A 23,097-nucleotide genomic window follows, 5' to 3' on the forward strand; every position below is an offset into this window, starting at 1 on the left:
ATAATTCAAGGGTAGAACGGGAAACTTGGAGCTATAATCAATTAGCCTGAGCGACGCACATTTCTTGTCAAACTATTCGCTCAGAATCACTCTACATTTGTACTTGGTTACCACTAAAATGTCGGGAACTCTGTTATCCTCAGCTTTGCATTCCCATACGGCACAAGCTTCACGCTTGTCTGCGTGCCGGTACATTGCGCAGGACTCGTGGGTGGCGGGACCGCCGAGTTGAGGTTGGTGCCCCAGCTGATTGGACAGACATTTGCCGAGATTGTCACCAAGGGGTTCTTCTGTGAGAACGGATACGCCACAGTAGCAGAAGAGGTCGAGTCGCCGTTATACACGAGGTTGGTGGTCGACAGGGCGTATTGCCAGACAGAAGTTGGCGAGAATTTGAGATCGCTCGAGTTGGACTAGTCCGAAGAATCAGCCTGTTTTTTTTTTCGAATGTAGAGTAAATCCTCACGTAGTAAGTGGCCAGCACGGTCGTCGAGAAATCGATGTTGAGCGAGTACACCAACGGTCCGCGGGTGACAGCGACGGAAATTGCCGTAGGCGGTGGTGGTTTGGATGTTCATCGGTATCGTGACCGAGATTGAATGCGATCCGGCGCCTATGTTCAAAACAACGTATCCCGCGCTGTTGGCAGTAGCGCTTTGCGTGGCGCCTCCATCGATGGAGTAGGAAATACGCGACGACGGGACCCATCCTGGGACACGGATACCAAAGTTGAATGCTTGGGCCGCCGAAATGGTGTACTTGATCGCGGAAGAGAACGGGTAGTCGGTTTGCGCCGCGACTGACACTTTGTTGTTGTTCGCGAGTGTCGAGGAAAATGTCGTTGGGGAGAGAAGAACGTGGTAGAGGGTTGTCGAGTCAGGAGAGGTCATGTATGCGTGGCTCTAAGGAATGTGTTGAAGCCAGAATATACTTGTGAGAAGATAACTCACGATGAACTTCGGCCACCCTTGACCATGGTTGACTGTGCAGCACGGCTAACGATAAAATTAGGCATGCCCTTGCTGTTGATAAAATTCGCACATAGTTTGGCGCTAAGCCGAAGATAGTCGAATCGGGCTACAAAACACATGAGTTTACGGTGGGGAAAGTAATAAAAGAACCAACGCCATCAGTCGCAAACGGATTGGGATCGATATGCGCAGCCTGGATTTGGTTTGACTGCTGAAGGTACTGATGTTGCCACATGTTGTCCGACGTTGTCGCTGGAAGTGCTACAGGATGATGAGTAAACTCTAACACGAGTTGTGGAAAGAATTTGCCATTGAAAGCAAGCTTTTCGACTCGATCCGCATATGCATTGTCCCCTAAAACAGAGTAGACATACTCGAAGCTGTACATGCTCTCCACCACAGTGCACTAAAAAGTCGTTAACATATGTTGTCAAGTCAAGCGATCTAAACCTACCAACTCTGAACCCCGTTGGGGGCCTTTCCCAGCTAAATGTTCATCCGCATTCAGGACTCCGCTGACTCTTCCATGGTATTGGTCGATTAGACTAATCCGCTGGCGGGTGGAGTCGAGGTCAGCCGAATCGTGAGAGAACCTGAAAGCGACAGCTTCAGATTTTATCGCCTGAGCAACATTGACGCCATGGAATCGGATGTCTACTGCGTTGATGGCGTCGGTCGGCAGGACACCAGATGAAAAGCTGTGTGGCCATGGTGCCCCGAAGGTCCGCAGAAGTTTGAGCAGGTTCAGGTACATTGTGTCCTAGAATTCACCTATCAGGTCTTGGAACCACACGCAAAAAATGCAACATACCTTTCCGTTGGGAAACACGTCGAGCATCCATTCGATGACAATCGAGACATCCTGCCAGCGCATAATGCCCCATTCTTCCAATCCCGCGCCACTGGTCGAAACCATGTTGTTCATGGTGACGAAAAACTTGTCCAGGGCATTCAGAATGGTCGGCGCCGCTGTCGAGTTAGCCTGGGCATACTGCCGCAGAGCAAGCAAAGCGGGGTAAGTTCCCCATAGAATGCGCGGGTCGCTATCTGGTCCAAGCCACCCATCGGCAGTCTGATGCGAAATGATATAAGACACCCATTTTCCGACGTCGCCGAGCAGTCGTTGGTCGTTCAGCTGAAAAGCGGCTGGTACGATTCCGTTGAACCAATAGGATCCGCCCTCACTATATTTTCTCTGGTAAGAAAATATAGCATTTTTCGAACAAAAGAACCACTGACTGAAGAGAGCTATAATCGGAGGTGCCACCGACCCATTGGGAGGTTTGCACAATTGGCCAGAAGTTTTGAAGATTGCCGTGAAGACCACTTGCTTGCGCGACAAGCTGGTTTTTCAGCCAAGAGTTCTCCGAAGGTTTAACAGCTCCAAGGGGAAGCTCGTTATACTTGAATGCTTCAACTGTTGATTGTCAGCATATTAGCGAAATAAAGAATAGTCTTACGGGGAAGCGAGCCTCCTGCGCTGGCAACTGGAGTGAGCGTCCATCGCTGGCGGCCTTTGATTGTGTTTATTGATGAGAGAGAAGAAGAAAAAAAGAAAGCCGCACCAGAACCATCATCACTAGTATAGAGATCGACATAGCTATCTCCGCATTGAGCCCCAGTTGACAGGAAGACTCCGCAAGACGCATCCCGTCCACCTGCTACTTGAATTGTGAAGGTGTTGGCGACTCCGGAGACGGGTGTGAGGATCCATCTAAAAGCAAAGTAAGGCCATGCGTTGAGATTTGTTCCTTCAAAGCACCTTTGTCGACCCGAACCATCATCAGTGCCATAGAGATCCGGTTTGGTTGACCCTCCGCAAGACTGGCAGCTGAGATACAATTGACATCCTAGCCAAATTCCATCATCTGACGATCATGTCCATTGGCCACCCACCAGAGATTATGTTAAAAGTGTTGGTGGTACCAGGGACCTTGACGAATCGGTAGCGCTGGTTATGAGTCCCGTCGTCGTTGTTCTGCGGTTGGATTAGAAACTACCTGTGAAAACCGATGCCTGCCAATGACGCACCCAAAGGTCTTGCAGAGTATTGTCGCAGCCACGATTGCTCATCATATTGTTCAACGGAGAACATCCCGAGACCTTCCCTCCAACTACAGATCTGGTATAAATCACTGCAACACTCTAGGAATAGAAACGACACACCTCGCACATTATAGAAAATGGTCGGGTCGAGGTTGACGGTCTGCGCAAACGCGAAGGAGGAAGCCAGAAGCAGAAGAGGTATGGTCTTGAGCATCGTTGATACGGTTTGACCAACTCCCGTGCGCGCTTTATAACATGCTCGTTGCCGTTTGACCTGGTGACCTGAACAGCCCTTCGCTGCTTCTCGCCATGGTGCAATCAAAGATGAGCCACCCTCCGATGACCGTCGATCGGCGCGCGCCAGAATGCAATTGGTAGGCGCCGAGATGGAGCTTGAGGCGCAAGTTGGACTAACATTACTTGAGTATTACAGCGGAGTAGAAACCTGATGACAGAAATACCTAAGGCGGCGCTGAACATGGCACTAATTACGCGTGGTTCGTAGGAGGAACTTGAGGTCCGAATGAAAGAACTGAAAAACTGCAATACCGTGACGACACGTGACATTTCGCATCGAACTCTTCACACTCGTAGATACGACAAAACACAATAAATTCTACGCTTTGCAATCAGGTTTATGCTCCTTCCAGTCCTTCCGTTGACACTCTTGTGAACAGTAGAAAACACGAGTGCAGCGAGAGCAGCGAAGCAAATTGGGTTTACCACCCTCTTCACAAACCGAGCAGCTTTCCATCGCTTCCAGCACCGGCACGGGGAAGATGATTGGGAGCGCGACTCTGGTGAGGAATGGCGCCAAAGGTGCCCATTTTGGATTCTCCTTCACCGCCGCAACATCCTGGCCTCGACCACAATTACATGCTTTGTGACGTTCCTGGGCTATGCAATAAGGAAGGTGAGTCCACGAGCGAGAGCATTCAGTCAGAGCCTGAATCATCTGTTTCCACATAATCAAATCGTGCTTGCGCATGCTGAGAGGTAAAGGGGTGAGGTTAGACAATGTCGTCGCCTTGAGCTTGTTGTATACAGACAACGCTTCCCCTTGACCCGCAGCCGGACCCAATTGACCATGAGACGCTTGCTCTACATCCAAAACATATACGTCTGCGAAAAAGCTGTCCGACGGGAGGTCAAGCTTCAGCCCATCGACAAGTACAACGAGTTTGAGCTTGTCAGTCTCCGCCTCGGATATTTCGAAGATTTTGCTGCTTGTATTGCGATTTACTCCGCTCGTGCTGGAAAGGATAAATCCTAATAAGCCTTTGGCCTTGATGAAAGCAGGAATATCCGTGCTTTGCTGACTAGATAGCTCGCGCTTGGACACCATCCTCGTGAAACGATTTTCGCACCATGTTGTTGTGGAGTCGGAGACACCGATGGAAGGACATTGAGACAAATTGAGGCGCGAGAGATTCCAAGAATGAAGGCCAGACTGGTGTCCCACGGTCGGGAAAGGATTACCATGTAAACCAAAGTCCGGTAAAGCACGAGAAGGTGGTACAAACAGCTAATAAAAGTTTAATGCTAGAAACGGATATGTAGGCCAAATGACCGACTTGGATGTGAGCCAGATCTTGCCTTCGGGTGACTTTGCTGAATGATCCACGCACGGGAACAGGGAAGTGGGCATCATATGAATGATCTTCGATAGAAACCTTGAGCGAACGTGGGGACGTTTGGAGAACCTCCGGTACTATGCCCAAGGCAAGTCGTTGAGCGTCATGATCAGTGATCTGAATCTGAGTCGATAAGCCTCGGAGTGACTCGCATTTGTCGTCGAGCACGGGGCGAGTGATTTGTGCAGTAGAAGAGAGAGAGTTGCTCATTTTGGGGAGCCAATAATCATAGGGCACTATATGGACATGCCTTTTATCCGAAAGTTTTGCGGAAAATATTTCTTGGTGCGGGCCCAAGAGACTGAAGGAGTACTGCAACGACCCGAAACTATGTCGAGGATGAAAAGACACATGTAAGTTGTCTCGATGAAGATCAGCAGCACATATGAGGAAGGATAACACGAATGGCGATGAGCCGAATGGCCCAGGTTGAGGGATCACCATTGGCTGACTCTCTGTGCCGATGTCTTCAATGGTGCCGAAGAATGCATCCACTGAATTGAACATGGACGCAGATACAGCGTCGTGCACTCGACACTGGAAGAGAGGATCACTTGTGTTTTCCGCGAGTTGACGGACGATTTGCACTTTTTCGAGGGGAACGACAAGATAGATTCTGACAACGAGCGGGACCTCTATCCAGGAGGCGAACGGTCCGACGCGCTGCGGCGGGTTTGTGTTAAGGGCTGGGTGGGAATAAAGCCCCTTGACATGAAGAAGTGCCTTGAATTCATTGATAGAAGCATTGTCGAAGCCAAACGAGCGTGGCTGGTTGCAAAACTCTTCCATAACCAGGGTCCACGTCGAGTCTGGGATGCAAAAGTTTCCTCGGATAGACTGGAGCATCAAAACGAAGCTTTCGCGTGTGTAGGGGAGGCGATTTCCCAGTTTGAGAGATCTCTTGAATGCTTGATGGTTTATTCGGAAGTTCGTCCAGTCAATCGTATCCTCGAGAGAGAAGATACGATTGTAGAGTCCAAACAACAACCGCCCTAGCATGCGGCCATCCCAGATTACTGGGACAGAACCAGCGATGGAATCGACTGAGGCCGGCCGTTTCCACGTTGTAAACTGTGCAAATCCTCTGCCTGAGATGGTGAAGGTGCGCGAAGAAAAACCCGAAAGATGATCAACCGGGTGCACGCCGAATAAGAAGGACATGGTATCGACATCGCCATGAAGTAGTTCGATGAACTCCTTGGCCACTTCGAGCTTTCCGCCGACTGGAATAACTGTATCGGTATAAAGCACGCCGTCTTCGGGAAGAAGAGGAATCGCAACAGCAAGAATATTAAGAATCCCCAGGTGGTCTGAGATGCTGGATGTGTCTACGACGTGAAACGACGAAGGGAGGTCGTGATCGAGTTGGACGACGCCAGAGCGCCATTGGGAAACGGGAAGTGATATGGTACTCTTCCCTGACGCTATGGTACGACAGAGAGCCAATGCGTCGCTTGTAATGAAGCGGATAACGAGCGATGAATCGTGGGATTGGATAGCGACTCGAAATGCAGAGCTCCAAGCAACCAGCTGAGCCTTGGCTGTCTCGAGCATCTCGCGGACAGTGGGTTTGCCCTTAACGAATAATTCGGTAAAGTGAAACGGCGAGATCGGATTGGTTGTGGGAGAAATCTGAGCAGCCTGGCCAGCCGCCGAGTAAACGAAGGTCGGATTCAGCAGTGTCGCTGCAGAGATGTCCGTTGGATCCGAGAACGTCGTCCCCACCGTCCAGTAGGCTTTAAATAGATCGAAACAGGTGTCCGAAACCTCTTTGGGATATAGGGTAACTGTTTGAAGAATTACAGCCGCTTCCGAGTGCGAAAGCTCCTTGAAGTCAGCCTTCAGCGCCGCAAGACGAGTGACCGGAAGATCGTTCATCTGGGTGTACAACACCAAGTGGAGGCGGAATTCATCGAACGTGTGTTCAGAGCCGATGTGAATGCTCTTGCCGTAGTCCGAGGCAGCCCAGTCGTTGTGGGTACTGAGTTGCAACAACTTGTTACAATGCAACACGAGGCCATCAAGGGTTTTCTGGTCGATGTAGATATGAAGAAAGAGATTCCAGATGGTGTCGATGTCGACGTTATCGAGTATCATCGTGAGCAATATGATGTTGCGCGCTGTGAAATACTTCAGAAATGCTAGCGCGAGTTGAGACGTCTTACTCAGCACCGCTGGCTCGATGTCACAAAAGGTAAAATCCAACTTGCGGTTCACTGTGTCAAGGTCAGCAAGTTGGAGAGAAGTTATGGTAGTCCCTTACGATTCTTCGATTCAGAGTAAATGGTGTACAGAACGTTGCGTATGTCACCGCATCCCAGGGCCAATATGTTGACAGAGGGCTCTGGAGCGACATCTCGCAACAACGACGTTGCGGGGCCGGAGTCGCTGATAGGATGGAAGGCTCTGTTTCGGAAGGTCAAGGGTCGAGCCATGGTGCAGGTGGTGGAAAGGAAAGGTGGGATCAAGTTCAACTTCGAGATGGAAGCAGTAATAGCCGTGACGGTCAAACAAACTTTTCTTGATCCTCAGGGTCCACCCACAACTTGAAAAGGGCCAGCGCCGGCTACTTATGAAGGGTTAGTGCCACCAGCTTGCGGGTTAATAGTAATCGTGAGCCTGATGGAACACAGCACAGCCGATCTCCAATAACTGCTGAAGCTGCCACCCATATTTATACCCATGCCCAGTTCACGAACCGGTAGTTGGTCCGAATTTGGTATATCCTTCTTTGACAAAGTTTATTACCTCTACCAGATCTTCTGCCAGTCTAGCTTGTCACATAGTACACGTTGAGACGGCCCAAGTGGTCTATAGTAAGAGTTTGGTAAGAGTCCGTCGAGATGGAGATGTCACGGCACGTGACAATATGTCACGCCAACCTCTGATTTGCCTCTGATGCACAATTCCTACACAATGGGCCTGCCATAACCGTTCCGGAACGCCACAATCGCCGGCGATGGACGGTTCACGCTACCTTGGTTTGGAGACGGGGCACCAAGTTACTGTATGGCAGCTGAACTGCATCTTGCCTGCAGCTCGAATGAAATAGAAGAACAAACCAGGGGGAATAAAGTCTCGAGTGACGCAGACACCAGACCCAATTCTCTATGTCGCCTCCTCCTCCTCCTCCTTCGACAATTGACTCGTTTGGGGTTGTTTCGGTTGCCTCCCTTGAAGCGGCACTCAAGAAACTCAACGTGGATGTCGTATTCCAGGATCTCCTCGACGCTATTCATGCCGAAGATGAGCTTCGCGCCAACTCAACGGTCGAACTTGAAGTAGCTGAGCGCCGTGCAGCACTAACCCAGCGTAAGTCCTTTGCAATGCACTGTGCTCTCGATGCTCATTTGTTAGTCGCTTTGCACACTCCCACCGGCCTTGAAATGACCACGGTCTCCGAATTCATTGCCAATCCTCCCGAGCCCACGAATGTTGATCCGTTGCTCAAAGAGCGTCGTCGCCGACTCCTGGAGCTTACCAAGGAAGCATTCCCTGATGGAGTGGTTTCCGACCCGTTCACGTCAAGCACATGGCTCTCCATATCGCAGGAAACTTCGGCCAACAAACTTCCTTTCATCCGCGCGACGCGAATCGTCGTTACGAACGCAGAGGATCCTTCCCCAAACCCGCCTCAGTCGGTCTTTACCAATGTTTGGGTTCTCTGGGACACTGGCGCACAAACTTCCTTTGTCTTGACTAGCCAGCTCAGTCCTGCCGTGACCAGGGGCCAGTCCGAAGGCAGTTGTTTCATGGATATAACGTACGCTGCTGTAAACCATCTCGCCCACTGCTGACCGATTTCACCTACAGCTTCTCGGATGTCAAGACAACGATAAACTCGGTCATTCACTTCCGCCCACAACTCCCGAATGGCGTAACGTTTATCATCCTGGGCCAGCACGTATACTGCTTCATTTGACTCGAGATTTGCTCTCATTTTTCCACAGGCGCTTCTCAACCGCCTTCAGTATCAAATACAGACTGTTGCAGTCAATCCAGTGCTGGCCCAGCAGTTCCCCCAGGCCTATGGTCTCATAAGGTGTGTCCCTTGTTACGGATTACATCATCAGACTGTGTCCTGAAATGAGCCGCAGCCTTGAGACCTGGGCCGACCCTGGAACAAACAAGAATGTACCTCTTTGAAGTTGTAGAATTCTGTTTTGTTGTACGATATCTCCATGCCTCTGAGTAACATTCGAGTATGTAAGTATGTCTTTGCAAGTTCAGTAACACGATTACTTAAGCCGCCAAACTCTAACCCCAAACCAACCATAAGAACTGTTGGTCATGCTCGTAGCTCAAGCTTTTGGTGGGCTGCCGTGGGCATAAGCCTCAGTGAGTTATTCGGCCACATGGTTGGACTCAAAGGTAAGTTACTTAGATGGATTGACATCAAGCTTCTAATTAACACACTTCAAGTTCGCAATGGTGGCCGTTAGTCGGCAAAGAAAGCTGTTCCAAAATTGCGTGAGCACGAGGCAGCGCTTTGTACTTGTCAACAGCCATGGCAAACCCACTGGTGTTCCAAAAAACGCATTATTTCTATGCGATCGGGAATACGGTCGCAGTGTCCTTGTTGCGCGACGTGCCGCCAGAACAGCCAGTCAAACTGTTGTTGCTTGGATGCGGCGACCCGCGAAATGTGCTGTACAGCATATACTGCGAAGAAGAAGGATGTATGTTTGGAGTCTTTTTCAATGCAGTGCGTTGACTATCCCCTAGTTTCACGAGGCTTGGACTTCACCTGTAGTGATATCGACCCCGCTATCCTCGGTGAGTGACTTCGCTCTCCTCAAACGGTCTCTAATTCAAGTACCCTTAGCCAGAAACATTCTTCTGTACACAATGCTAATGGATGGGGTCTCGCTTGATACCGCGTGGAACATTTTCTTCCATTTCAAGATCGACAAAAATACCCTCGCACAGCTCAAGGCCCAATGTCGAAAGCTCCTTCAACTTGCTTCCAGTATTGGAGAATGGGAGGCCTCTCCATTCGGCCGCATCATAAAAATCGGTACACAACACACTTTTGAAGAACTCCGACGTCATTGGCAGCTCTATATCGACTTTCACGATCTGCCGCCCCAGCGGATAAACAAAATCGTCGCTGGCCTCAATACCATTCCAGGCAAACGCGCCAAAATATTCATACCACTTGGTCTCCGTTCAGTCGGCCCACTCGTCAGTCGCGAGGCCGATGCCATCTGCACGAAACAAGCCGATGCATACTGGCAGACTGGAACCACATTCTCCAGCCAGAAAGATATTGCTCGATGCACATTGTTGAACCCTATCTTCGCTTACTCCCTTGCAGGGGAAGGTGCCTTTCTTCATTATGGAACAGATCCCGTCGCGCCATTCCATCTTGCGGAATTGTTCAGTCGCAAAATCCGCCCTTCTGTCGATGACCTTGTCAGAACGGCCAAAGGCCAGTTTTCAAGCTGGTGTACGGTGTTTCAGGACGCCATTCGGTCACCACGAGCGACGCTAGTATTGAGATTCGTCGCAAGCGAAGCTCTGGCGCTCTGTAGAACGCTGAACGAAACTGAACATAATGCTTCTCAGTTTCCGGTTTCTCCATGGAGCTCGAGGGATGTTCAACTTCTCCCTGATGTGCCTACGACTTTCGATATCATCGATACCTCGAACTTGTCGGATCATCTGGGGATCCTCAATTTACTCGCGGTTACTGTCCCATTGTTGTCCGCAACAACTGGGGTGCTTTATACTGAATCGCTTCTTTCGCGAGGAACCGACGCAGCCAAAGAACTTGTCAACCGACTCCACGGGGACATGGACACGATCTTTTTCCTCTTTGGCCTATATCCCATTGACTACCTCTCTGGCTTCACCTCTCGCTGCAATACTCATGAATGGATCATGCTGGACAATAAGCAGTTCTCATTTCACCAACCCACGACCTGGAGGAAACCTTCATCGGGAGATCATCTCGTTTCGTCTTCGCCGATGGTCATATGGGACAACCGGCAGCTCGCTACTCTGCTCTTTGCTGTTTACCACCGCATGTTTGAAAGTGAAGATGCACACAAATGGTGGGGCATGAACGCTGGACACATAGACAGGGCAATGGTTACTTCCAACGAGATTCATTACACGCGTGAGAGCTTCACGCTCATCCTCCGATTCGTCAAAGATCGCTTCAACATCTCAGAAACTGCGTGGAACGAGACTATGGAAAATTTTATCCGGATCAAAGAAACTACACCATCGCTCTTGATGGACCCGGCGAACTATCAGGATTTCGCTGCTCAACTGCGCCTTCAAGGAGTTCACACGGTACACTTTTTCCGGCAAACAGAGCGCATCGGGCCTTTCGCGGACTGGGATGATGTACCACCCGTCGTTCGTGTCTTTCTAGTCGGGCTACACTAATTGGCCGCTGCAGCCGCTGCAATGCCGCAGCAGTGCCGCAGCAGTACCGCTGCAGTGCCGCGTCACTACCGCTGCAGTACCGCTACAGTGCCGCGTTAGTGCTGCAGCACTGCTGCACTTCTCGTGAGATGCCACTGCACTGCTGCTTATTTAGAATTATGTTTCACAAGGGAATGCTGGTTAGCCATGGGTTCAGGACCTAGTGTAGATCTAGCATACATGGTCACAACTTGAAAAGAAAATTCTTGGCAATATTTTGACCTATATAGACTCAACTCCTCAGTGAGACAAGAGGGGGGGTGTTTCCACTCCCATTCAGCCTGCTGAGTGGCCAAGTCACTGCAGTTACTAGGATGTACACTCTACCCAAAAAGGAAAATTTTGAATAACAATTCAAGAGCCCAGACCTAACTCCTCCTGGGAGCCCAGTGAGGTAAGAGAGGTAGCTTTAGACTTACTCACCCAATTTCAGTAAATTCTAACACTGGGCACAGAAGTAACATAATTTCCTTTTTGGATCAGCTCATCATCTGACATAGAGAGGAGGGGAGGAAATCTCATAGATGTGATATGCAACAAGTTATATATAGAAATATGCCCAATGGATAGTATACCAGAAGGCCAAGTCTTAATATTATGTCCACCACAGAGATTTTCTAGTATTGAATATCCAAGACATTTAAGATAATATTTCTACCAGGTTATAGTGGTTTAAGTTGTTGAAGTCTATGTTGTAGGAGATGAAAGTTAGGTGTAGAAGACTCCTAGGCTCTCATCAAACCTTAGATAGCCATGCACATCTCAATAGCAGGCATATATCATAAATTTCCTTTTTTGGTAAATTGGTTTCTATAGATCTACAGGAAAGAGTTGGATCCAATGTGAGCCATACCATGTATACTTTGCTCTCTCACACATGCTCTTACCAAGGTACAAGTCTTAATAATATATCCAGGCTTTGGAATTATAAAGCCAAGAAACAGCACCAGAAGTACCAGCCCATAGATCGCAAAGGCTGCCACGTTGATATGGGCTGCAAGCAAAGTGAGCCACGCAGACGCCGTGGAAGCAATGTCAGAGGCGTGATATAGGCCTAGGATGATGACGAGTAGGGCGTTGGAGGCGCCCAGAAGCCACACAATGGTGTTCTCCATCTCGCAGATGGATGTCGAAGGCAAGATGCGTGTGGCTGTGTTGTGTCAGGTGACGCTTTCGTAACAACGCCGTCGCCGACTCAAGGGAGAAGTCACCTTCAGCGCGCGGCAGTGCTCCTAGCGGTAACTGTGTGTGTAGCGGCAGTGTACATGTGTGTAGCGGCAGTGTGACGGTCCCGCTGGGGTGCCGCAGCACTGCCGCACCACTGCCGCAGCACGACCGCCTCATGACCGCTGCACTGCCGCTGCACGACCGCTGCACTGCCGCTGAAGGTCCGATGTCAGCAGCGGCAGTGGGATGCGGCAGTCAGCATCTGCCGCTGCAAAGTGCCGCTGCGGCCGCGTCAGAGCCGTCTGCGGCTGTTTACCATTGTTTGTCTCAATTTTGATAAGGCATTTTTCTAAGGTTTAAACACAAGTGTACTCTATTCTAGCTGTTCATACAAGTGTAGATTGAATCATTTTATTCAAAATGTAGCGAAGTATAAGGATTCAATGTATATCAACAGCCTACTTAAGTTGCCGCTCACCGTGGCTGTGCAAAGTGCCGCTGCAGCGGCTGCTGCGGCAGTGCTGCGGCCGATTCGCGTACCCCTTTCTAGTCGTCCCACCGGAAAAATTCTCGGTTATAGACGAATTGGCTGATAAAATCGGAAGCCTCAACCTTGAATGCCATATCCAAGGAGCGGCTACCGTCAATGTTTACACCTCTGTTACCGCCCAGTTTGGCACACTCGTTAGGACCGGTACCTCAAAGCGACCCAATGTCGTCTTCGAGCCAGCGATGACTAACAGCTCCATCGCTAGCTTGGACGGGTCGTCGCCGATGGTTTTGACCTTTCTTGCGTCCGCAATGTCTCTAACATTCGCGCCGGCTAGTAGCATTCAAGTTTGTTTCGCGTTACGCAACACGCCGGCCTCGACAATGCAAGCAATGAATGTCCTTGGGTTTAAGCAAGCAGTTTTCGGAGGCAACACAATTTTCTCAGCCAGCCTCACGGATAAGAACCATGTTTACATCATACCTCAAGCTCCTCCTGGCAACCTGCAGCAGTCTAAGCTTTCCACGTCAATTCCTGGCCCGATTGGCTCAGTCGGCCCGATAAACGTGAACATTGATGACAAGTCCAAAGCATTCCATTCGTTATCTTGTAGAGTCGACGTCGATAATGTCGATGCCAAAGATCTGTTTTCTTCCAAGACATTACCATCTATCTCGCAGATCTCGTCGTGTGTTCTCAAACTGGAAATCGACAAACATGCCCAGAATGTCATTTTCCCAATCCCGATTCGTGGAGGGCAGATCAAAATGAAACTAGCTCGAAAATCGTCCTATATCGAGGTCAGTTAGGATTTCATTGGCAACTACTAGCTCACGTTTGTCTGCTAGATCATCGTTCCTCCGTTCCGACCATTCCAAGACGGCGGCATGAAGTCCACCACGATGTTCCCTGTTGTCCGCACGGATACTGGTTTTTCGTTCCCTTGGAACATCCACCGAATCAACCTCACCCGCTCCCCGACGCTTCCCATCAACGCGCCAAATTCCAAGAAGTGGCTCGATTGGCATCTGGGTTCGATGTTGTCAGAACGAGAATACGCTTTGGTGCTTGCGCAACGAGAAAGCGAAGACGCAATTGCGTCAGCAAAACGCATCATGTCGAGCCTCATCGCCAGCGCCTATGGCTTGCACAGTCCTGGCAATCAGCGACAACGGGTCGTCGAACTGTGCCGCTCTACAACTGAAGACTGCGACCTGATCCTGTTCGTGGATGAGCTCAAACTCGACCTGGCGTCGCACACTGTAGTTGGGGATGCTTACATTGTCCCCTTCAGCCTCGACATGCTTTCGAACTCTGCTTTCGCTGGCGCTTTTCGAAAGTTAGACCGTTTCAGCGTGCCATTATCCGAAGACGAGGCTCGGATGATAAAGCAGCTTCTCCCCGCCCTGGTTGAACGCTGTCGTTCTTGGCAGCACTCTGCCGCTTGCGAATACCTCTCGCCTGACAGTCAAGTCCCGCTTTCTCTCGAAATGGGCAAAAATCCGCTGTGCAGTTGTGGACGGGGCAAAGATGTTGCGGGAATGCGCCGAACCCTTTCGTGGCGGCCGTTTGCGCATTCCGCGACCAGGCTTGCTCTGACGCCGCTATTTGCGTTGTCGTACATTGAGCAATTTGGTCGGCCAGATAACCTGAAGAGCCTTCCGCCACAATCTCAGAGTCGCAGAGAGTCGGCGGAGAAGTGTGTGGTCTGTGAATCCGCGGGAAAGCCCAAGTTGTTGCGCTGTTCCAGGTGCTCGAAAGCGACTTATTGCTCGCAAGAGTGTCAGCATAAGGACTGGAAAATTCATAAAAAGTCTTGTAAGTAGATAGACACAGCTGTTCTGTTGCACGTAATCGGCCAAATCGAAAGCAATCTTGGTTGGTTATGACTCGAGGCGACAGGCATGGGTTGGAGCTAGGCTCATATTAGAACCTTCAGTACAAGACAAGAAGCAGACGGAGAAGAATGGAACGATACAACACACGTCTCGTTTTGACGCTTTTATGCGGGCTAGAAACCTCTCCCTCTGCCACGACCTCCACCACGCCCACGCCCACCACCACCCCTTCCTCTGTCCCCGCCCCGTCCCCTTCCACGACCACGCGCTCCATCGAGCTCCTTTTTGCGGTTTTTCGGCTTCGGCGCATCATCAACCAACAACTGAAAGAGAGTGAGAAAGATAAACAAAGTTGAAAACATCGTTGTGACGCACTGTGTCGAGTGGAAGGGCATCTGGAAGCACAAAGTAGCGGATATTATTGCCACGGATAGAAAGGGCATCCAGCGATGCGGGTTCGCGGTTTCTTGCTGTTATCTTTACGGTTTTCAAATGTGTGTTCATCTGCATATCAACGCCTAGAAAGCGTCAGTCTTCACTATATGATGTTCACGATGGCTTCTGACCCGTTATAGTTCCATGCACTACAGAGCCATTCTTAAGCTCGACAGTGACCGACTCGTTGTTGAGTTTCATGAGGAACCTGACGAGCTTCATGGAGGGCAAGATGAAGGATTAGGTCACGGTGTGACTGTGACAGAATGACCAGCTTCACTTCTCTCGTCAGAAAGACGGTTTTGTCACGCTGGCGATCGCGTCAAACCGTCGAGTGATTACGACTGTTTTTGATGATGGGCATTTGATGGCCCACTCTTTCGTTTTTCCTTGACACGACACCTTTGCCTCCGTCCGTCGCTCACATTCCGCTCGCTCACATTATGTTATCTCAGGGTCACCGTCGTTTCGTCGTTGATCACTGCTACTACTCGTCGTCTATCCACTGCCCTTGCCCTTCCCAGTTCTTGGTTCCTTGCCAACATTGTCGACACCACCTGCACACTTCCAGTCCCTCTCTCCGTCGTCACAGCACTTATTCTCTGCTTTGGCCTAGGGGTAGCGCAAGTCGCTTGGGTGTTCAAGGCCTCTATCCATCCGCGCTGCCCCAACAAGCCGACTACTTCCCACCACCAACGACCAATGGCCCCAATTCCTGCAGATGAGGTCTCTGCTGCAGCTGCCCATAATGCGTTGTTGTTTCCAGCCAAAGATGGTGGTAGTGATGAGCGAGTAATGTGAGTAGCGCCTATTCTTTGAGTTCTTCCTGGCATTTATGGATCTGTAGCGTTGGGAAGACTAAACATCAGCTTCAAGACATGCTTCGGAGTTACAAGCTGCCATTTACCGGCAATAAACCCATCCTCGAGAAGCGCCTTAGTGACTTCAGCGCAAAGTATTGTGCTGACCCTGACAACTGGTGCGTCTTTTCTGCCTTCTCTTATCACAACATTGAAACCAATAATGTCTAGTCGGGAATGGCAACGAGTGCCTGCCCAGCGCACGCACAAGGGCCCACGAGAGGACACGAAGAAGGCCAAAGTCAAGCTTTCGGATACTCGGCGTGCTAATATCATCGACACGGAGCGGGTAACGGAGCGTTCAAAGGACAATAGAACCGAACTCGATAAATGGGAGATGCGAGAATGGGTATGTTATCTCTCGAACGGAGCATTGCTGATCAAGTAATCTAAATAGGCAAAACGTACTTATGCACGACTTCCCTATCGACCGCCCGTTCCAGAACAACAATCCTCCACGCTGTACTCAGTGCCAGCAGCATCGGTGCCTGCAGCATCGCAACCAGGCTCTACTATTACATCTGTATATCTTTTCCCTTTCGCTCTTCTTATTGGAAATATTCACCAAATCTAGGATGTTTCTGTTCGCCTACGAGCACTCGAAACTCAATTCGCCTCTTTGTCACAGAGTTATCGGCCAAGCAATGCTGAGGATCTGAGGGTTCGGAGGGAATCAAATCAACACGGTGTTGGCGGTCGAATGGATATGGAGCAAACAGGTTTGGACTCGACGATGCAGAATATTGACTGTAACAGTCATGCACAACCATTGCAAGTTGACATGAGCCTTATAACGACCTTGGATACTCAGATGGTTTGCTTATATTGGTCTTTTACTTGGGCTGAAATCCTCGTCAACAGAACACTGTTTTATCTGCACCAGCGGGTCCTGATGACAAAAGGTATGTGTAACAATTCCGAATAGCTCAAAATATGACCTTTGTTTGTCTAGACCAATGACCAGACACCCTAGTGATCGTTCGCTAACCTTCTGGGATGGTACTGTGTTCCCAGTGACAGGTAATGAGCTTATGCAACTCAATGTTCCTGCCATGTCTTTTGCGAAAGACATAGCGCTTCTCAATGAGATGTGGGATGACACTCCCCTCTTTTGGAAAGGCACTTCGGTGCTCCGTATTCGGGGGCAGCATATACCGATTGTTTACTGGCGGGAGCTGTTTCGAGGAACGGGTCAATGGTCAGCTCACAAATCAGCTTGGACGGAGTGGAAGGTTCGTAAACTCAATATGGCTAAAGATTCTCATCAACTTTTGTTTAGTTTCTTGTAGAGCGCTACCGACGTGGGTCGGCTGCAGATTTTTGGGATGAGTTTTCTACTCCTGATGGCAAAAGGATGAGCTTCACCGCCATCCTCCGCCGCTTACGGGAACAGCGCATTTCGAGAAACACGGAGTTAGCCCGTCTAGCACGTGCAGAGTACGGAAATCGATTCTCAGAGGTCTTTTCATACAACTCGACAAGGACTGGGGGGGCACGAGTTGTAATGAGTCGAGAGTGGGACATTGCCGAAGAGTATAAGCGTCTAAAGGGTTTAGCAGGGATTACCATAATATAGGAACAAGAATAATTGGTGCATTTTAGACGATTGCATATCTATCTATCTAGAGTCCACAAGGGCAGTTACGACCACATGTTGGGCAGTGCCGAGTGACTAGCTGGTTTGGATTCAAGAAATCCTCACGGCGAAGAGTTGGATCATCGTTCCAACTGATAAGATACTTGACGATTGTCAAGTGAGAAAAGTCCATACTCCAACCTCCCCATTCACAAATTTTTCTGATACTCCAACGTTGATGCGTCGCAAAGTACTGACAGCCTCCTCGGCGGAATGAGTGTGTTCCATATGGTATGGGATCATAGCCAATATCCAGTAGATTATTTCGGAATAACTCCAAGAATCTTTCTGATTTCTAAATATTATGAGCAAGTTGTTCAGTATAATTGCTAAAATACCATTGGAGAGCTAGGAGCACCGATTTGGTCCCGTTTGGTAATGTTCGGGAAGAGATATCCATCATCGTGCTCGTTCACCATTAGCCAACATGCTAATGCACGAACGGGACACAGGTGTGCCTCTTCTTCTGGACGCTCATGAAGAACAAATGGTTTGATATCTGAGGTAAATATGCTTTAGATGACCATGGCCCATGGGAGCGACGATAACTCACCTCCATACTGACTTGTCTTTCGAAAGGGAAGTGTTACCTCAAAACTATGCTCATCAAGACGCTTGATGTCTTGATGCTGGATTTTCAAAGCCTCATCGAAACGGAGCAAACAGAGAAATGCAAGAACATAAACAGCATGCAACATGGCTCTTGTACGGCCACCACACCAGTTGTCGATGTTTGATTTGTTTCGTGATTTGCGAGTAACTGGATTAATCTGCGCAATCTCAGGTTGATTGTTGTAATGATAAAGCTTGTAGAGCATATCCTTATTATAAGATTAGCTGTAGTTATAGTAAAATCACCAAACTTACTGGTGTAATGGCTCGGGCACTTGTCGCAACCTCTCCAGCACGTACTTTCTTCTTTCTGAGAGTAACCATGTAACGTGAAACCGACTCGGAGACAGAAGGATTTCCAGCATAGCGCCATTTTCTGACTCCCGCATCAAATGTTTCGACTTGTTCCCAAGGACGTGAGCCCAGATCAGCCACACGACCAAAGCCATATGTCGCAGCAGCACGCATTTTTTGTGCATGACTATATGATGCCCGCACCTTTGTTGCAGGCTTCGATGTCCCATCTAATTCAATATCATCACATCTAAGTAAAAATTAGAATCAGCCTAAATATTTTCATTAAATAACTGACTCAGTCATAATCCAAGCAATAATAAAAGCTGGAGCATCGGATGATGGTGTTGGTGAAAAGAAAGATTTTCCTTGAGAGATAAAGCCCTTTTCTTGCATAAATTTTTCGCATTGGGTGATTAACCTAACAAATTAAAATTAAAATATATCTCCGGATAAGGCAGAGCTACCGTCGATATGTTGCGTCTGTTGCCTCGATAACGCCCTTTGATGCTTCTGCAATAACCTTTTTCATATCGCCAACATTGATGGGACCCGCATTAGCTTTGCTCGGAAGGTTGCTGAAGTTGTGTATCTGATCATCGACGTCCATGTCCATATCACCATCGCTATCTTCATCGTCCATCTCCTCCCTCAGACTCTCTCTTTCTACCTCATCCAAGTTCGGAAACCCAAATGCCTCTTGCTCCCCCTCCAAATCATCTTCAATCTCCCGCTCCTCTAATTCTATCCTTCGTTCTTCAGCTTCATCCACATCTGTAAGGCCCGCTGATCGTTTTGCGACTGCATCAAATATTGCTGAGTATTCTGGGGAGACCAAACTGAATGCCATGAAAGAAGCGAGAGAAACAAAACACGGTTAATTAGGAGAATGTCTAGGATAGCCACATCGCCAATTTATCCCTCTACAACTCTCCATCTGAGTCACTCATAATTAAAATCTGCTCATGGCCACGGAACGTAGTCGAGATAGCCGTGTATCGAGTTGATCCACCTAACAATATTAAGCAAGCGATTTGAGGAATCGAAGACCTACCTTGGATTTTCTGGCTGGTTTTTGTACCTACGGCAGGACCACAACGGAAATCCAAAACCCACGATCTGTCCACAGCCTCCACCATGGAGGCAGGTATCCAAACCCTCATCTTTGTAACCTCCGTTTCCGACCAAGATCCGATAGGCTCATGCTCGCTTGTCAGGCCTATCAAGGCGTCATTGAGGATAGCAGGGTCAAGAGCCACTGAGATTCGGAACTCTCGGATATTTCCTGTGCTAGGATGTATGCGCTCGCGCTCAATCCGTTTGAGAATTGGTGGCCGTGGGGATGCTTGACCATGGTCATTTGCGAGTGTTGATGTGATGAGAGTTGTTACCACGAGGCTCGGGAGAATCCGGGAAGAAATACGCTTCACAATGCCGGCTATATGGCCCCAATTGAACAGTCGTTCGGCTAGTATGGCTAGAGCATTGAGATTGGGCATACGGCGCTGAATGACAAGACCAGGAATGTCCTCCGAGACTATTGGGTGAAGATATAGCCGAATGATGTCGAGTTTCGGAAACGAAGAAGGAAGCGACTGGGCGAGGGCCGGTTTACGGGTAGGCAGCATGCCAGATGCATTTGTCTGCAACTCTTGCTTGAGTTCCTCGCGCCACGCAAGAAGTGCATGGCGAGCCGCATTGTTTGATTTGCCTTCGATAGCTTTACTCAGCGTAGCTCCAAAGCCTGCTCGAACAAGTCCAAGAGCAGTAGCAATTCCGCAATTCCCTAGGCCATCCTACGAAGGTTCAGTTGTGCAAGACAAAAGAGTAAAAACCAAACCATACATAATAATCACCCCCAACGAGCAACGCTATTAGAACAAAGTCAACTCGGGATAACCCCAAGGTTTGACTAATGTCAGCAGCAGAGTAGCGGGAGGCTTGAAAGTTCTTCTTGTCTTCTGAACGGCTAGGCCAGATAACATCAGCATACCTGTGAAGCAAAACGGCAAAACAAGTCTACACACATACGTAGGACCGCAGAGGCACCAAAAGCAAAGCAGTCAGAGTCATCTGACTGCACTATATCGATTGGTACAGGAATGCCAACGGAAGACATGTTTGCGAGAGTTGCCTCCGCCTCTCCTGCAGCCTATTCATCATTGAGTTGAAGTCTACCATAAAAAGCAAAGACTTTTACCGTGAACCAAGCACAACCAAAGGCTTCGATAATCTTTTTGAAGTCTCCAGTAAGACGATGGCCATTTTTACAGATTCGGCGACCGTTTTTGAGCCCTGGGCGCCCTGGGCCATCGAAAACAAAGACGAGCGTTACTGCCGCAGTCAGAAACCTTTCTACACGGGCCCAAAGCTCCTGTCTTGCATTGCCATGGCCCGACTTCTCATTTGCGGCCGCACAATGCATCCATGCACTGGAAAGGAAGGTATAGCCGTTCAGTAATCAATGCTCGTTGAATTGGTACACACCTTGCATCGATTCCGATTAACATGGTCCGTGTCCCACTAGGATTGGCCAGAAATCCAGCGCTCAGGGTGTGCGAGATTATTGATATATTTTCTTCCACTTGTTTGAGCTCCTGCAGTAATGGTTAGTTAGCAGCGGCATGCGATAAGCCTACACACCATCCATATCTTCGGAATGCCCATGGTAGGTAACGGCACAAGCAAGGGGGAGGTCACGATCGACGCTTGGCGAAGCTGACAGAGCAGACAAAGTTCTCCGACGTAGACCCAGCGAAGAGCTCGGCAGAGCCTCGTATGCACATAGTGTAAAGCACCAGTGATACAACAACGCTTGGGGGCCATGAAGGAGAACGGTGCCGAAGCAGAAGAGGCGGGACGAAAAAATGATGGGGCAGGCGAATTCGGCACGAGAGTCTGTCGGAATGTGGAGGATATTTACACAACCCCGTGTGTCGATTTTGAGGCGAAATGGGCCAGAATTGGCCAAGACCGGCCACGACTAGGGTTGGGGGTGGGCAGGAGCCGTGGCAAGCGCCGGGGAGACAGCGGCTGGCCCATTTGAGCTGAAAGCTTCAGCAATCGGAGGGATACCCCGTTCGCGCCAAACTCCAGCGTTTGGCGCGGAACGACAAAGAGCTGGGCTTGTGGCGGATGGAGGAAGTGGCGGCCACCCGGAAATATGAAGCAGCGACGGGCAGGAATGTGTTGGTCGTTGCCTGCCGTTTTCGGTTTTTGTGGCATCTGGAGTCATGTAGGGGACAGAGAGGTGGGCGGGATTTGGCAGGAATAGGCCGAGAAATGAGCCCCCGGCCATCCTAGCTTCAGGCCGCCTTGCGCAGACACTGATTTTTGACATCTGAAAAATGACTCTGAGCCATTCAGTAAGCTTGTGGGAATAGAGTATTTTGGAGAGAGTTAGAGGGAAGGGCATGCCACGCAGGATCCAAGGGCGAATCTCCTTGTGGCATGTTTGCGGCATGGAATATATGGGATGGGATGGGATGGGGGTGGGTTGGAAGTGGCGTACCGGTAATATATGTGCAATGTGCTGTCTGGACCCGCCAGGTAAGAGTATGCGGCTGATATTTGCGGTGGGCGGGAGGTGATGGCGGCAGGTCGCAAACGGCAGGTCGCAAAGGCGTCACTTGATGTTGGGCCAGCTGAAGGTAGGCAACGAGCCGTTGTAGGCAATAAGCCGGCCCTCTCCACCAGGCATTGCTCTGCTGAGGGCAGCAAGGCTGGAGAGGGCCACCGCTCGTTGTGGAGATCGCGCAAAAGAGTGACGATCTGACTAAGCCGCATCGTACCATTCAACAAACAACGCGTCGTTTGTGGTTCAGGTCACGCGCAGACATAGCGTGTCGCCGAACGCGTCCAAGACAAGCAAGACATTCTGGCCCGGACTGGCTGTCCCCATATAGCATAGATGTCTTTTTTCTGGGGTGTCTTGCTTGCTCGGCAAATTTTCGCTGGAGCAAAACGTCTTTTGACAAGGGGATTGGTACTTGAAAGACAGTCTGGCCAGTCAAAAGACAGTCAAGTTGAAAGTCCGGCTCGCGTAAGTAGCGTAATCACTCGCTCATATTCACCTGAATCACCCGCGACTGCCTGTAATCACCCGCGACCGGCGCGACCGCGGGTGAATCTAATTCACCCACCTAATTCACCCGCCCACACCCGCAGTCGCGTGTCTGCGGACCGCGCACACAGGCGACGGGCAGACCGCGACAGACCGCGGCAACTGGCAGACCGCGGCACGCGACACGCGACCGCGACACGCGAGCGACCGGCAGGCAGACCCAAACGACTCTGTGACACAGTCCAGTGACTTCCTGCTAGCTGCAGCAACCCCACACCACCACACCTCGACCATCCAACAACGATCCAACAACGATCAAGATGCCCCCATTAAACCAGCTTGCAGCGGCTGCGGCCGCGGGAAATATGGGGTGGATGGGGCCTGAGATAACGACTTGGTAAGTTTGTACATTCAATTGGATTTTTCTCTCCCTCCCGTTTCCCTCCCGTTTCCTTTTCTCTCTCCCTTTTTTCTCTCATTCTCTCCCTTCCCCCCCCCCCCCCGTTGTCGTTTGTCGTGTTTGTCGTCGTTTGTCAAACGACGTTTGTGTGCATGCAGGCGCCAGCACGTCATATGCTGGCCCGTTCTTGTTCTCGCGGCCACCCGTCCGCCCATC

General features: G+C 49.9%; 7 protein-coding genes across 7 annotated transcripts; 2 read left to right on the forward strand and 5 right to left on the reverse strand.

The window, feature by feature from the left end:
* Window positions 1-336: 336 nt before the first annotated feature.
* On the reverse strand, window positions 337-3,231 carry MIND_00417200 (Ricin B-type lectin domain-containing protein; the record flags this gene model as incomplete). Its single annotated transcript, XM_037360991.1, has 14 exons — window positions 337-413; window positions 467-902; window positions 951-995; window positions 1,042-1,077; window positions 1,126-1,377; window positions 1,426-1,731; window positions 1,783-2,155; window positions 2,211-2,388; window positions 2,432-2,485; window positions 2,537-2,685; window positions 2,734-2,821; window positions 2,868-2,949; window positions 3,003-3,085; window positions 3,138-3,231. 14 exons carry the CDS (start codon window positions 3,229-3,231, stop codon window positions 337-339), a joined length of 2,253 nt encoding a protein of 750 aa, XP_037221283.1.
* A 402-nt stretch (window positions 3,232-3,633) lies between these two features.
* Window positions 3,634-7,086, reverse strand: MIND_00417300 (MYND-type domain-containing protein; the record flags this gene model as incomplete). The annotated part of the gene is made up of 3 exons (XM_037360992.1): window positions 3,634-4,542; window positions 4,592-6,867; window positions 6,915-7,086. 3 exons carry the CDS (start codon window positions 7,084-7,086, stop codon window positions 3,634-3,636), a joined length of 3,357 nt encoding a protein of 1,118 aa, XP_037221284.1.
* Window positions 7,087-9,158: 2,072 nt separating this feature from the next.
* Window positions 9,159-11,047, forward strand: MIND_00417400 (MYND-type domain-containing protein; the record flags this gene model as incomplete). The annotated part of the gene is made up of 3 exons (XM_037360993.1): window positions 9,159-9,330; window positions 9,377-9,427; window positions 9,477-11,047. The coding sequence occupies 3 exons, from the start codon at window positions 9,159-9,161 to the stop codon at window positions 11,045-11,047; spliced, it is 1,794 nt and encodes a 597-aa protein (XP_037221285.1).
* Window positions 11,048-12,985: 1,938 nt separating this feature from the next.
* MIND_00417500 (uncharacterized protein) lies at window positions 12,986-14,535 on the forward strand (the record flags this gene model as incomplete). Its single annotated transcript, XM_037360994.1, has 3 exons — window positions 12,986-13,543; window positions 13,592-14,449; window positions 14,494-14,535. 3 exons carry the CDS (start codon window positions 12,986-12,988, stop codon window positions 14,533-14,535), a joined length of 1,458 nt encoding a protein of 485 aa, XP_037221286.1.
* Window positions 14,536-14,754: 219 nt separating this feature from the next.
* MIND_00417600 (Small nuclear ribonucleoprotein Sm D1) lies at window positions 14,755-15,238 on the reverse strand (the record flags this gene model as incomplete). Its single annotated transcript, XM_037360995.1, has 3 exons — window positions 14,755-14,904; window positions 14,957-15,099; window positions 15,148-15,238. 3 exons carry the CDS (start codon window positions 15,236-15,238, stop codon window positions 14,755-14,757), a joined length of 384 nt encoding a protein of 127 aa, XP_037221287.1.
* A 2,603-nt stretch (window positions 15,239-17,841) lies between these two features.
* On the reverse strand, window positions 17,842-19,268 carry MIND_00417800 (uncharacterized protein; the record flags this gene model as incomplete). The annotated part of the gene is made up of 5 exons (XM_037360996.1): window positions 17,842-18,011; window positions 18,066-18,333; window positions 18,380-18,668; window positions 18,717-18,839; window positions 18,886-19,268. The coding sequence occupies 5 exons, from the start codon at window positions 19,266-19,268 to the stop codon at window positions 17,842-17,844; spliced, it is 1,233 nt and encodes a 410-aa protein (XP_037221288.1).
* A 73-nt stretch (window positions 19,269-19,341) lies between these two features.
* On the reverse strand, window positions 19,342-21,244 carry MIND_00417900 (XPGI domain-containing protein; the record flags this gene model as incomplete). The annotated part of the gene is made up of 7 exons (XM_037360997.1): window positions 19,342-19,430; window positions 19,473-20,214; window positions 20,264-20,387; window positions 20,446-20,570; window positions 20,619-20,850; window positions 20,906-21,015; window positions 21,062-21,244. The coding sequence occupies 7 exons, from the start codon at window positions 21,242-21,244 to the stop codon at window positions 19,342-19,344; spliced, it is 1,605 nt and encodes a 534-aa protein (XP_037221289.1).
* Between the last annotated feature and the right edge of the window lie 1,853 nt (window positions 21,245-23,097).

The sequence above is a fragment of the Mycena indigotica genome (genome assembly GCF_014461135.1).
Source record: "Mycena indigotica strain 171206Taipei chromosome Unknown Mind.scaff0004, whole genome shotgun sequence".
NCBI lineage: Eukaryota > Fungi > Basidiomycota > Agaricomycetes > Agaricales > Mycenaceae > Mycena > Mycena indigotica.